Raw genomic sequence first — 15,270 nt, forward strand, 5'->3', positions numbered from 1 at the left:
AGACTGTATCTCTCTCGCTTTTCGCGCAAGTAGCATACATCCAAATCCCTGAAGATTAGTAAAGATGCGCGTTGAAGACGGACTTTCTAAAATCTGTCCTACATCATGCATATATTTATCGTATATTTTTTTAATTCTTTTTTAATTCGGCTGATGCTAATCTGGGAACAATAAACGCTACGGCCGGGACTTCTTTCGCGTCAATTTTAAACCAAACGGAAGTTGCGCCAAGCATAATTAAGCATAGCACTTTAATTTTCTGCTTTCGCTAATATAATGACATATTTGCATTTTTCTCAAATGCATGTTATAATATATTCATACAACGATTAGTTTGTAGATAAATTATAAAAAACCCTAAAACTTTAATGTCATGTATAATAATGAGGTGAATTAAAAATTTCTTTTTACATGGTATAACTCAAAACATCAATTAATATAGAGATCTGTATCGTAAAATCGTAAGAAACCCGAAAGAAAGACATTAAACGAAGTTTGTCGAGCAATTAATATTGTATAGTTCTCTTGGCTATTGTGCGACAAAGTTTACGATACGTTGTGATTTACATAAATAGATGATATTGGCGATAATGTTCCTTTTCTTAAGATTAAGATTAAGATAGCTTGCAATAGATTATTGCGATAAACATCGAAAGAGATAATCTTAGACAGAGAGAATCTTAAGAGATAGAGATAAGTCTCGTCGTGGGAGATCTTCGTCCGTTCATCCGCGCGCGACAGGAAGAGACTCGTTTTAAAATTACTTTCCCTTTGAACTTAAAACCCTTGAAACGGGTTTGAGAATATCTACCTTTAGCAATATACAATCTTTAAGTATATTTTCTTACCCCTTCCTCCTTGCCTTGCAACAAGTGAAAGGCGCCGGCCCTCTGGATGCCCGGAAGGAACCAGATCGGGTGAGAGCGGATGAGCCTCTCAATCAGCGTGATGTCGCAGGCCACCTCGCTGCCAGAATCTTCCGTGGACGCCGAAGATCCTCCCGAGGTGGCCGACCCTTCCGACGAGAGCGATTCTTCGCTCTGGAAGAGGACGAAATCACTGATGAACGTAAAGATCGCAGTTTGTCGATTAAAATCGTTTCTCTCCTTCTCCCCCTCATATATGAATGTCTGATAACTTAATTCTAATAATCTAGTAAACAAACTAAAGAACCAATTCTAATAAATAAGGATTTTATTTTTTCTCTCGCTCTCTCATTTTCTTTTTAACATATGTAACAAATATGTGGGTTGTTCAAAAAATCATTGCGTTTTTTCCGGTGATTTTCAAGACCGTTTATTTTATACAAAGAATGAACATTAATCAATGATGTATTGCCCTTCTTGTTCGATGACCTTCTGCCATCTTTCGGTAAGCTTCATGATTCCATTCTTGGAAAACTTCCTATCTGTACTAGCGAAAGACTGAACCAAGTGCCTTTCGATAGCGTCATCTGAAGCAAACGCTTTTCCACTCAAGGAATTTTGCAAAACCCGAAACAAATGGTAGTCTGATAATGCGAGGTCTGACGAATATGGTGGATGAGACAACATATCCCAATCAAGCTCCAACAATTTTTCGCGAGTCATCAAACTTGTGTGTGTGATCAAGCGTTGTCACGATGGAAGACTACTCTTTTGTGATTTATCAATTATAAACCACTTTTCCGCGATTGCTTCGTTCAATTCGTCGAGTTGTTGACAGTATATGTCCGAAATGATTGTAACATTCCTTGTTAAGAGCTCGAAAAACAGCACATCCCTCTAATCCCACTAGATTGAGAGAATAACCTTTCTCTGGTAAATGTCTGCTTTTGACGTGCTTTGAGCCGGCTCATCGCGCTTGCTCCACGATCGCTTTCGCTTCAAATTGTTGTAGACAATCTAGTTTTCATCGCCATCAATCATGCGTTTCAAAAATGGGTTTGAATTGTTCACGTTTCAAAAATTGATCGCAGATGTTTTATGAGATGAACTTCTTTCAGTTCGTGCGGGACCCAAACATCGAGCTTACTGACGTAACCAAGTTGTTTCAAATGAAGGTAAACGCTTCCAATCAATATTTTTAGTGCTTCAGCGAGCTCACGAATGATAGGACTAGATCGATTAGCTTCATCTAATGCCTTTATTTTATCATCATCAATCTCCGATAGCCGACCTGAGCGAGGTACACTTTTCACGTTGTAGTCACCAGAACGGAAACGAGCAAACTAATATTGACACTGGCGTTCTTTTAGGGCTTCACCATAAACTTTACGCAGCTTTTCACAAGCTTACATAGCATTCTTTCCTTTTCGGAAGTGATCAAGTAAAATTTGGCGAAAATGCTCGTATTGACTTTTTATTTCCAAAACGTTATAGAAAGATAATTGTTGATCGACTCGCGCACTTTCTTCCTTAATAGAAGCTATAAGTGTCAGCTGTCAAACGCGTATGAACTCATGAATTTATAAACGCGTCCAATATATTAAATATACAACTAAAGCCATCTATCGTAAATAAACGCAATGACTTTTTGGATAACCCTATATATATATATATTTTTTTTATTTTATATTATTCTCAACTAGAGATTTATTCGAACTATTCGAATTCGAATCGAATCGAATCGAGTCTAATGTAATTAGATAGAATTCGATTCGAATCCGAATAATTCGAATAGGAATCAAATACATTATCGTTTGCGTACATCAGCTACAAAACGGGCCATCTGGGCCTGTTTGGTATGTTTGATCCTTAACTTGTAATTAACTTAACTTATAATTAATAACTAATTATAAATTACTTTAATTATTTAAATATATATTTTACTTTAAGATAATATTACAATATCAATATTCCCTTTCATATTAAAATCTTCCATCATTATTTGCATGTTTAATAGTCATGTTAAATTTTTTAATGATTCGATTCGATTTGATTCGACATAAAAATTCTTGATTCCCACATCTCTATCCTCAACAAATATGTTGATTTTTCCGAAGCGCATCGATTACGGACCAATTTTAATTTCGTTCGTGTCTTCGACAACAGGATGGCAACTAATTTGATCAACAACAATTTGTGCATACAAGCGCAAATCTCCCGCGAGTTCCATCTATGAAAATCTCAAACGGCTGCGGCTCTCATTTTCGCCTTCAGATGGCTATTATTATCGCCATTTTATCGTAAATCGCTCGGATTTTCGACAATTTGCCGCCGTTGCGAATATAGGAAAATCTCCGTCTCTTAAGCCGCGGGGCATAAATCCCCCCTTGTCCAGTCGTCGGGTGAGCTACGCAGCACAATGCAACCCCTAATTCCGCATTATACTACCGGGTGGTCGACTCACGCTCAGTTATCTCAATTTGCAGAGCCGATGCCCGGTTGCGCGATTTATTTATCACTCCCCACCAGTCCCACTCATCCTCTCGCTTATTCTCTTCCACTTCTTCCCCCTCAACTCTCTTTTACGGCCCGGAGGAGTGCCATAGAAAGCGATAATCGAGCGTGTTTCCCGCCTCGAGGGAGCGGGAGAGACGTTACATCGTGAGGAAGATTAAGCATTCAGAGAGAAATTGAGCTCGATTCGCGGATTGCATCTCCTCGATCTTTCCGATCGATACCGACCGAACGGCACGCAATTTTTAATTTCGATTCGACGTGAAACACGTCTCTCTCTCTTTTCCTGTTTATCATGCTCCGTATCGATGAAAGGGGATGAAAGCAGAGATCGATGACGGACGAAGCGGAACAGAAAGCGCGAGACCGACATAGGAGGGTTAAAGGGAGAAGGTGAGAGAGAGGGGGGCGGCTTCGGAGTAAAGGGGTTCGAGTATAATTTAATTTGAAATGCAGACTGACACACGCCGGCGTTTCCGACTAAAGGGATTAAACGCGGACGTGCGTCGCGTGCTGAGCACTTATTCCTCTGTTTATTTGAGCGAGAGAGAGACAGAGAGAGAGAGAGAGAGAGAGAGAGAGAGAGAGGAGAGAGAGAGAGGGGAGAGAGAGGGAGGAGAGGAGAGAGGAGAGAGAGGAGAGAGAGAGAGAGAGAGAGAGAGAGAGAGAGAGAGAGAGAGAGAGAGAGAGAGAGAGAGAGAAGAGAGAGAGAGAGAGAGAAGAGAGAGAGAGAGAGAGAGAGAGAGAGAGAGAGAGAGAGAGAGAGAGAGAGAGAGAGAGAGAGAGAGAGAGAGAGAGAGAGAAGAGAGAGAGAGAGAGAGAGAGAGAGAGAGAGAGAGAGAGAGAGAGAGAGAGAGAGAGAGAGAGAGAGAGAGAGAGAGAGAGAAGAGAGAGAGAGAGAGAGAGAGAGAGAGAGAGAGAGAGAGAGAGAGAGAAGAGAGAGAGAGAGAGAGAGAGAGAGAGAGAGAGAGAGAGAGAGAGAGAGAGAGAGAGAGAGAGAGAGAGAGAGAGAGAGAGAGAGAGAGAGAGAGAGAGAGAGAGAGAGAGAGAGAGAGAGAGAGAGAGAGAGAGAAGAGAGAGAGAGAGAGAGAGAGAGAGAGAGAGAGAGAGAGAGAGAGAGAGAGAGAGAGAGAGAGAGAGAGAGAGAGAGAGAAGAGAGAGAGAGAGAGAGAGAGAGAGAGAGAGAGAGAAGGGGAGAGGTAGAGTGAAGGACGGAAAGAGCGAACGAGCTAATTGCAAATCCCTTAATTGCTCGTCAGAAAAAGTCGACCGCGTCGTGAGACGTCGTCGCGTGCTCCTCGACGCGTCCGTTTCGTTCTGAATGCAAAGTGACTCGCGCGTATTCTCCAGCGATGGCCGGCTCGTAGCGAGGCGCGCGGGCGCACATTGCATCGCGTGTTGAGGCGAACTTGCCCGGCTCGCATCGTGATTGTCGTCGCGCATGAGAATATGAAAACAATTACGTCCTTCGCCCGACGGCGATGCAATTAGGCGCGAGCGTGCTAATCGCCGCTGTCGTTAAAATTGAAAACACGTCGTTGATTTCGCGCAGAACGAAGAAGAGCCGTCTCGCTGCGGCCCCGCAATGAGGAGGATATAACGCGCGCGCGCGCGCGCGATCAATAAACCCGGAAAATGGAGCAAAACACAGCGCGAAACGGCGCAAAATGTAACGATGTAAAGCGGCCGGAATGAAATCCTAGGGAAACCGGAAAATAATGAAATCATACGTCGGTGTATCGATTTCCCCGTCGCCGCCAAGCCAGACGTTGAAATTCATATTTTTTGACATTTTTATAAACGCGCGTCTCCATACTTGCCTCCCCCCTCCCCTCCCGCTCTTCTGCTGCTCGCCCCGCGCGCGCAATTACAATTTTCCCTTTGTGTCGGCGGACAAAAAAGAACCTTTCACGTCGCGTTATTATATTTGCCGCGTATGTTTGTGCCTCTGTGGCTCTGTGTAATTCTAGAAACAAAAACTTTCACTTTGGGCACGGGGGGCGGAGACGGGGGCGAGGGGTGGGGGGAGGGGCGGGAGGGGAGAGAGGGCGACGTCGCGAAATTTAATATACCCGCTGCTGGCCGCGTGCGTATTTAAATTGCACGTTACGGTAACGCTTAATTAAACTCGATATTTCGGTGCGACGGAGTGGCGGCGCGCGGATACCGCCGTATGCATGCAAATGTTATCAATTAGTCCAACGGTCTATTTCCGTCGGCGAAGCGATTCGCGAATGATCATTAGCGAATGCAGCAGCGACACTCTACCGCTGCTCCTGCTGTTGCCGCGAATCTGTGCGCGCGTGATTATTATAGTCGCGGGTCGTTATGCGAACAAACGACGTTACGCTGTCGCTTATACGATCGTCCGTCTCATTATTTGCCCATCTCCTCCCCCTGCACTTTTACTCGTTCTCTTTAATCTCGGCACCGGCGCTGCTAGTGGAGTAACTCACCTGTACATGATGTAGCTGCGCAAGTTGACGGTGCTGCAGCGGATTCGGCGGCGGCGTGCTCGGCGAGTTGACGACCTGAACGGTTCCGTGCTGCTGCAGATACGGTTCCAGGAAGACATCGCTCCTGCAACACGGCAAAGGCGCCGAGAGGCGCGGGGAGTTAATAAAAACTGCGTGTTGCCGTCACCATGCTCGCCTCGCGACTTGTCGGGAGAGAGAGAGGGAGAGAGAGAGGGTGAGGATAACGGGAAGGTGAGGAGGCAAGGGAGAAACGAAGAAATTACCCCCGCCGCGTCCCTCGTCAATTAGACCGGGCCGGGTTTACGACGGGTTTACGACGTGGTGCGGCCGCCGTTACGCAAATGTGGCACGCTGCTGGTTTTCCCACGCGAGAAGGCGCCCACACGCGCCCCGATAACGCATCGGCCCGGCAGGCAAGCGGGCGGGCCGGCCGACCGGTGCACGCGATCAATCGTTGCGACCCGCTGCAACTGCGATCGCAGCATTCGTAGCTGCTGCAACTGGGTCGCGCGCGCGGAACCGCTGCGAGTTAGCAGGCGAGAACCTGCGATCGATCTCGCGCGATCCCGATTTCATCGGTGCGAGTTCCTTATCGGCTGTCGAGTGTGACGGGGTGGCTAGACGCCTTCGAGCGGATCCAAGGATGGAAATGCCGGTTTTTCCATCTAATTTAGCTCGAAAGCCCGGAAGTCGCGTGTGGATGCGGGCGGGCGCGCACACGAGCGTTTCTTACGCTCTCGAAGTTTGAAAGGCGCCATGAAAGAACCAGCGAACAAAGCCCCTCCCCCCGCCGCGCCGGTGGTCCCCTCTGCTCGCGCGACACTCGGTATATGTCGATGGCGAGAGTTCTCGTTATTATGGAGGAAGAGAAAATTGCGTCGGGAGGGAAAATTCAGAAAGCAGTGATCGCGTACACTCGCCTTGTGAATCGGTCCTCTCGAGGGATTTCATTGGAATTACGCACGGCACCCGTGGCTTGGCTCCAATTGGCTCGTTCGCCTTACATTGATTGAGTGACTTACGATTTATACAAGAATTATACAGGGTGTTTCAGGCCACCCGTCCACCCTGATTTTTGTCACAATTGGAATCATACCAACTCTTGTCTGAAACATTTTTCTCTAAAATGTCGCGTTTTCGAAAAAATATCTAAAACAATATTAGGCAATTAAAAAGATACTTCAGACAAAATTTGTTCAAAATAATTGGTAGAAAAAATTATATAATAAAAAATTGGGGTCTCCGTTTAAGAAAAGTAATGATCAGTGAATATCTCGAAAGTGGCGCCATCTGTAAACAAGATGATATAGTTGTTTTATATCCTCTTTGAAACTATATAATTTTTGTCTGAAATGTTTTTTAATACTTTCATATTTTTCGAGATTTTTGCCTGGTACTTTTAAAATGGGACACTCTGTATGTATATATATATATATATATAATTATATAATTATATTAAAAAAATATTGATCACGTATATATATATAAAGTGTGAACATATAAAAAGTAGTAGAGGATATTCGGCTCATATTGGTTTCTCTTTTCTTCTTTTTTTATTAAATATTATTTTAATTAATAATATTTAATTAATAACATTTTAAATTAATAAATTAATAAATTAATTAATAATATTTTAAATATTATTTTTTATTAAATATTATTAAATATGATTTTTATGAACTGCATATAAGAAGAATATCAAAATTGTTCAGAATGAAATATAATTATATTGCAGAACACACTTTTTCCTGTATGAATTCAGTTTACATGTATTTTAATAAATTTTACGTACATTGTTTTGATAAATCATTTGTAATCTTTAAAAAAATATAGACTTTTTTAACATGGCAGTTGCCAAACTGCCATTCTCATACATATCCATTGTTCGTATTAAATACGCAAGAATTTGTTAAATACTTGGGAAAATGAAACAATGAGACACAAAGTTTACGAATACGTCTCATGAATATTTCGACATTCTCATAGACGCTTTCTTACTTCACATTGGCTAACTTGCGAGCTACATCAGAGGGACATTACAAAATTGATTAGAGAAAATTAAGGATAATTACAAGATTGTGATACATAGAATTCACACATATATATAATAGGTTGTAATATCCAGAAACAGAACACGATATTATTTACACCCCCATTTTACATGTATTGTGAAGCAGCAGTTTGGTATGCAAGCCGCTCTCCCATTTTTCTTTACATATATATAAGATAAGATGTACGAAAAGGAAGAGACGGAAGAGAAGAAAGGAAGAGGAAAAGATGGAAAAATCAAATTGACCCGACGTGAGTGCTTATCGGTTAAACTAGAGATGACAATGATGGCAGGAGGGTGGGGAGGCAGGAACGTGCGGGGGCACATTCGTGGACCAACGGGGTGATGTCGGTCGTCTGCGAAGTCGGGGGTTGCCATGACGATGGAGGTTCTCAACACGTGGTGGCTCCTGCGAGCGCACGGCAACGTTTTATTAACGAGCCGCGGGGTGCATTCGGTGCATTTGGCCCGTCTCTAGAAAGGGGTTGCGCCCTCCGCACGGCGCAAGGCGCGAGAACAAGGGCGCCACGTGAAGTGGCGGCGAGAGATCCCTAGCGCCTTCTTTCGCGCGCGCGCGCTCCGGAGGGAAGGAGACACTGCCGCGCTCCTTCTTCGGCTGCTGGAAGACGCCGCGCGGAAGTTCCAGCGACAAATTAGCTTCGGCCATAATTATTCGGAGCGGGGCATGCCGTCGCGCGTCGCACTCGGCTGCACCGCGATGCGCTCACGCGGTCGAGACGGCTAATTAGCCGAGACGTGGCTGATCCTGCCGCCGCGCTGGGAATCCAAAGTTCTTCGCGATTATCGTGGTTTACCGGGATAAGAAGAGGAAAAAGGAACGACGGAAGGAAAAAAAGGGGGATACAATCGCGAGGACGTCGACAATCGGGCAAAGAGACGCCACATCTCTCCCTAATTAAATTTTGCCGAGACGCCGAGCGCGATTCCTTCTTTCCTCGCCGCGACTTCAGACTACCGGCGGCGTGTGCGCGTTGATTGACGGCGGAGGGGACGAGGGACTTACGGGATGAAAGTTCGAGCTCCGACGTCTCCTCTCGGAGGGATGATCAAAGGACGCGCTGCGTGGACGACAGGCGGCCGTGCAAATGTCCCGAGACATTTTCGATGTTTTCGTAAGCAAGGAGCCGCGTTGAATTTGAATACCCGCATCCTTCCGCCGACTTCCCGCCGACGCGACTGTATTATTATCATACGTGGGAATCGCGGCGCGAATCTCTTCGAAGCCGGAAATTCAGGAGCTGGATGGACCGTGTTTATCTCACCGGGATATTGTCGGAGTCATTTCGAGGGACGTTTATGCATGCATCCGCGAGTTTACGGCCGTGTTGCATTTGGACTGATTGTGCGACAAGGTTCCAGGCAACGAGAGACGCACTGAAAAAAAGAGAGGAGGGGGAAGTGGGAGAGAGAGAGAGAGAGAAAGACACAGGTTTATCTATTCAAATATAGGAGAATCGCAATCTAGTTTTGTATTCAAAGCGCGCGAAGCTTTACTCAAGAGCGATTCCAGACGTAGGGTCGCCTCGTTACAATTGGAATGCCGCCAAATCTCGGTTGCATACTGAGTATGTATGTGTGTGTGTGCGCGCGCGCGATGGCGGCACTGCGAAATCCACGGTGTCGTCGAAGCCGTGCACGTCTGCGATTCCGGACGCGCGCCGTATAAATATCGCGGTTTCCTCGTCCTCGTGCGAAGCGAGGGGATCGCGGCGATCTCGCTTCCACGTCGTTATATTCGCTCAACTCGCGAGCTACATTTCTCACGAGAAGTCCGTCACGGAAGTATCGTCGCGTATCGAGCGTTTCCGCCGCGCCGCCGCGATAATCGAATGCGTGCAGCAGCGGCGGAAAAGTGCGGCGGAAAGCGGGCTAGTGGTGTAGCTAGCGTGCTCTCTTAACGGCTTTCAGTCACGAGAGGAACAACCGGCGCTCGCGTGAAAGGGGATTGGAAAAGTTGTCGATTATGATGATCATCGACCGGAAAAATAGCGCCGGTAAACCGTCTCGTCCTTTTTCCTCCGGCCGTTTTCTCTCGGCTTCTCTCCCGACGCCTCTTGCCCTTCTCCTCCGCTCCCAGCGACTCTCCCGCTACCTCATCTGTTATAAGACGCGAAGTTTTTCATCGCTCAGTGAAAAGGACTATTGGCGGCGGCGGCGGCGATGGTTTTGCGAAAATTAAGGAGGACGAGAAAAAGCCGTGAGAGTTCGGGGAACGGGATTTACGCGCTGAATGCCTTCGCTGCTCGTTTATGTGACCGCTGAAAAATTTTTTACGACCTTTGGCTTTAGATTTGTGCTCTTCTTAACGTAGCGCATGACACAAGGTCTATATAATGACGCAAAAATGCGGTGAGACGTAATTAATATGTATTACTTATGTATTATATAATTCAGATATGTAGATGAAGAAATTCGCAGTAAGCCTCCATCCTTCGGTTAATTTGTTGTCAAAGCGATAGATTATGTTGTTGTGTCGATAGGAACTTTCACGTTCGCACATTTCGAGAGATCCTGCGACATAAAAAAAAAACTGTCCAAGAATTCCATGTTTCCTTTTTTTTTACGTGGATAGAATTTGGGGAATTTTTTGGCGTTTCTTCAATTTCCCCATTGATTTATTTCGCGGCGGATTCATGCCACCGATTGTCGCGAGCGACGCGTCGTTACGGCGCGTCGCGCGGAATCGTCGATTCCGATAAGCGAACTTAATTAACTCGTCGAACAGAGAGGGATGGCTTCCGCCAATATCCGGTATTGTCCGACGGGGAGAAAGGATGAGACATCCTCTCCGCCCACCGGCCGCGACGGTCGATTTAATCTCTCTTGATTAACCACCATTCGATCCCACGGTGGCGCCCGATAACTCGGTTATGTTCGACACAGACGTACCAACACACACACACACACACACACACATTTAAACGAACGAGCCTCTTTTCCTGCGGGAGAGTATTACTCTAGCTCTCTTCCGTTGTTCCGGCAGCACGAGAAAGAAGTTCCTGCCCGAAGTTTCAAACTTTCTTCGGCTTGATCATACATCACGTCGTCGCTGCGGCTCGCAATGCGAATCAGTCCGAAGGAATATCTTTTATATGTCGCGGATGATCTACAGGCTATATACTGACTCAGTCTACTAACTAGACTGCTGACTTTCACGTAACTTGTTCCAAGTGGTGGATGTATAGAACGTTATATTATTCGTTACGTTATTCCGAGTTTACTCACACATGTATAATTACTGCCGAGGTCACAATAGCAGAATTCATAATGCACAATGTAATTAAGCACGCAAGCATTGTATGTTATAACTGAATATACAGGGTGTTCCATTTTAAATAAACCAGGCAAAGATCTCGATAAATATGAAGGATACTAAGAAACGCTTCAGACCAAAGTTGTATGGTTTCAAGGGAGACATAAAACAAAAAACTATATCATTTTCTTTACAAATGGCCTTCGAGATATTCACTGATTATTACTGTCCTTAAATAGAAACCCCAATTTTTTATTATATCATTTGCTACCAATGAATTTTAACAACTTTTGTTTGAAACATTTTTTTTATTTGCCTAGGGAAAACTTGATGACCTTTTTAATATTTAAATTTCGACATCTCGTTAACTATTTGTCGAAAGAAAAAGTGATACTAAATTTTTTTATTCCATTTGGTCTCAAAAATATATTGTTACAATAACGCGACTTTTGTTAATTTGATGATTTAAAAATCTCCAAATTAACAAGAGTCTGAAACGTTTCTTAGTATTTTTCATATTTCTCGAGATTTTTGCATGGCTCATTTAAAATGAGACACCCTGTATAACTGAATGCATTGAAGTAAATCTAATTTAACGTACAAAGGACGAAAGTATCCAACTAGTAGTACATGTGTTGATAGACAATAAGCATTAGTTTAGAAAATACGTAACAAAAGGAAATAAAATATAAAGAAGCATGAAAGACAAATATTTGTAGTTTAATAAAATGAAACATACGAATAACTATTTTCCTAATTAGAAAATTAGTCGTAAAGACAGACACACAGATAGTATGCACATCGTGCACACGCAAAATTATATGACGTCTATTTCCTATCACCGTTCCATTGTCCAAAGTCAGCAGTCTAGTTATCTAGTTGGTAGTTAATCCCACAAAAGTTTGTGGGATGATCTAAGACAGAGAAGGCGGGAAGTAAGGGAGAGGAGACGATAGTGCTTCGATGGCGGAGCAGATCGATAAAAAAAGTACACGGAACATATTTGTGAATTAAGCTCTAAATTAAAAGAAACGGAGAAGGGCGGAGAACAAAGAATCGCGCCAGTTCACCTTCCCTCCTTCCTTCGTGTCGCCGCTGTGAGGTGATCTGATTTAATTCTGTTCTCACCGTAATGAGATCCTCATTGTCTTATTTTTGTTTAATCGCAAGAAACAGGAGGAGCCAGTGAGAACATTACCGCAATTATATCATCAAAAAACCGAAAGTACATATCACAAATTTGGACAATTGGCCGTGGACTTTTATATAGTCGTGTTTACCTCTCATAACTGGACATTTAAGAGATTTCTCATCTCTGTTTCTTCAATCGTGTCATCCGAAATTTGTGTCTGTAGTAGAAAACAATCCATTATTGTCTCGTTACTTTACGTTCCATTTCTTTCCATTGTTTGGTATTTCTTTTTTTTCTAGCAGCCCTGAGATTTTTCGTCCGGAGTCGCGAGTCGCTCAAGACCGGCTTGTGAGAGCGAGCTCGACGCGAGGAGAGCGCAAGAAATTTCGATATAAAAAGCGACATACGAGCGCACTGTGCCGAAACGGCCCGTAATGCTTAGCGGGTGAGACGAGTGTCGCGTATTACAGCAGAGTAACATAAGCTGGCACCGGTACTCGTTCGGTCTCAGAGGCTGAAACCCAAGAGGCGGCTCTTCGGCTTCGGTTTCGCACCGCTCTACAAGAAGAAACCGGATAAGGTCGATGCACGGAAGGAAGTCACTCTAAACACCTGACTTCTGTTCCCCCATCCCCTGGTCTCTTCCGTCTTCCTTCCTGCCTGCCTGCCAGTCAGCCAGCCGGCCAGTTTACTTTCTCACCTCTTTCATTTGCGTACACGTGAACGAGCCCACGAGCAGACGGAAATCCCGTGTCTTCCTTGCGCGTCTCGACCTTATTTCTACTTCTCTTTTCGCTCGAATCCACCTAGCCAATTCAAAGGCTTCGCCGCGGAAGATTCACGCAAATCGATATTCGGGGACTTGCGGATTGAAGAGTGAAAAGCTCCGCAGATGCAACGTCGTGGAAATTGCATTCCGCTCGAGAAAATGGTTCCGACGTACGAGCCAAGATTGAATTTACCGGGTAAATACGGTAGAAGAGAGAGAGAGAGAGAGAGAGATAGCGAGAGAGAAACAGAGTAAAAGAGAGACAGAGGGGGAGGGGAGAGGGGGGGAAAGAGAGAGAGAGAGTGAGTAAACACTGATGTCATTATCCTTATATTTCTCCGTCGACGGAGAAGCGGAATTTAATGGCGCGTCGGAATAACGGCGAGTGATCGATCGACAATGAGCTCGCTTTGTCGTGCTTTGCTCTCTCTCTTTCTTTTCTCTCTCTCTCTCTCTCTCTCTCTCTCTCTCTCTCTCTCTCTCTCTCTCTCTCTCTCTCTTTCTGTGGTCCTTCCCCTTTGCTTTGCTTTCTCTCCCTCTCTCTTTCTCTTTCTCGCTCACTCTCTATTTATCACGAGTGTCACCCGGTAGGTCAATCCCTTCTGGATGGACCGAGAAAAGCGGGCCGGCCCCATTTACTTTCAGAGAGCCGTCACACGCGGCTCACTCTGTTCGCTCTCTTGATTCCTCGCGATATCGGAGCGCGTTTTTCTTTTTCGAAACGATGCACGAACGCCCGGCATTACTACCATCTGCTCTCTCTTTTTCTCTCTCTCTCTCTCTCTCTCTTTCTCCCCCTCTCTCTCTCTCTCTCTCTCACAATTGCCTCTTTAGTCGCGAAACGGCGATCGGGAAATATGCATTTCGCGTATATTTCTCATCGGGAAATTATTAATTAATATTTTTTGCTGCTATACGCTACTTCAACGACTTCCTGTTGAGCGATTTTTTAGGACGATGCTACAGTTGCTGTGTCTTGTATCCTACATCGAATGTCCAGCGGATAATTTGTCGTTTAGCGGAAGTTTATTTATATTTTGGTGATATGAATATTAATTGTGTTGGTCCATTAGCTATTACTTTATGTTAACGTATATATATATAACGATAACAAGGTATAACAAGTTAACTTAGTGTAGGTATTGCAGCCTGTACACATAAAGTTAAAGTGAACATCTTAATTAGTGCTCAAATAATATATTATCGTGGAACAAAAAGTTAATGGAATAATATAAACGTCTTAAACTAGGTACATAAAGTTGATTTCGTCGGAAAGCTTGTACATTTGAGGTTTTGTATTATACTTTTTTAATTTGTAGAGAGATCTTGGATTACTATATAATATTTATACTATATAATACTATATAATATTTATATTGTTGCATTTTCTTTATTTACAATTTAGTTTTGACGAGGCTACAAAGTAACTACACAAATATAACAAATAGGCGTTGATTATCAACTTCCGAAATGTCTGCGAGTTCAAACTGTTCAACCTGTCGGTAGATCATTAGGTTGCACAGTTTAAAGGTGACACTTCTTCAGTTCTTTAACGTTTCGAAAATTGTTTAAACGCCATTACGCCAATACGTACATACGAATAATAATGAAATAGTAAATAATAAGTAGATAATAGAATAATAAAAATAATAAAATGATAAATATGTCACCCAAAAAAAGTATTCTATTTGTAAAGTGTGATCTGTGTATAAGAGGAAATTTATATTAAAATCAATAAGATTTGCATTATACATATAATCCCTCTACTTTAAGAATAACGTATTTGTAATATTTTCCTCTTAATCGTAGAGGAATCTTCTTGAGGTCATATAAAAGAATAAAATCCTCTAAAATTTAAATGATTCCGCTTGTTCTGAAATTACTCTGTTTTGAGTATATACCAGCATTGTTTGGCAATCAAGGTGTGCAGCGACAGGTATGTAATTTACAGCGTTTTCGACGTTCACAGAACTTACAAATCCTAACGTTATCAGTGCATTACCTCGGAGGGAATGGCGTTGATAGCGTACATTTGTGGCATACAATGCTACCATTGGTGACGTCATGATAGCGTTTGTCATGTTAGCGTTATCATCTAGCTCCGCGAACAGCTTGTTAAATAAATAGCGTTAAATAGCGCTAAATGGCGTCTCCCCACACCGAAAAAATTGTATTCTTAATTGTATTC

The 15,270-nt window shown here is 43.7% G+C and overlaps 1 protein-coding gene across 6 annotated transcripts in view; it reads right to left on the reverse strand.

Annotated features, from left to right (window-relative positions):
• spri (Src homology 2 domain-containing protein sprint) overlaps window positions 1-15,270 on the reverse strand; it is a 251,680-nt gene that overhangs the window by 18,624 nt on the left and 217,786 nt on the right. For all 6 annotated transcript variants that reach the window (XM_025298043.1, XM_025298044.1, XM_019844535.2 and 3 more), the window contains 2 exons: window positions 5,837-5,960; window positions 849-1,040 (listed from right to left, as the gene is read on the reverse strand). In XM_025298043.1, the coding sequence (XP_025153828.1) occupies window positions 849-1,040; window positions 5,837-5,960 (316 nt within the window). The remainder of the gene's footprint in view (window positions 1-848; window positions 1,041-5,836; window positions 5,961-15,270) is intronic.

This window comes from Harpegnathos saltator, unplaced genomic scaffold (genome assembly GCF_003227715.2).
Source record: "Harpegnathos saltator strain DR-91 unplaced genomic scaffold, Hsal_v8.6 scaffold202, whole genome shotgun sequence".
Taxonomy (NCBI): Eukaryota; Metazoa; Arthropoda; class Insecta; order Hymenoptera; family Formicidae; genus Harpegnathos; species Harpegnathos saltator.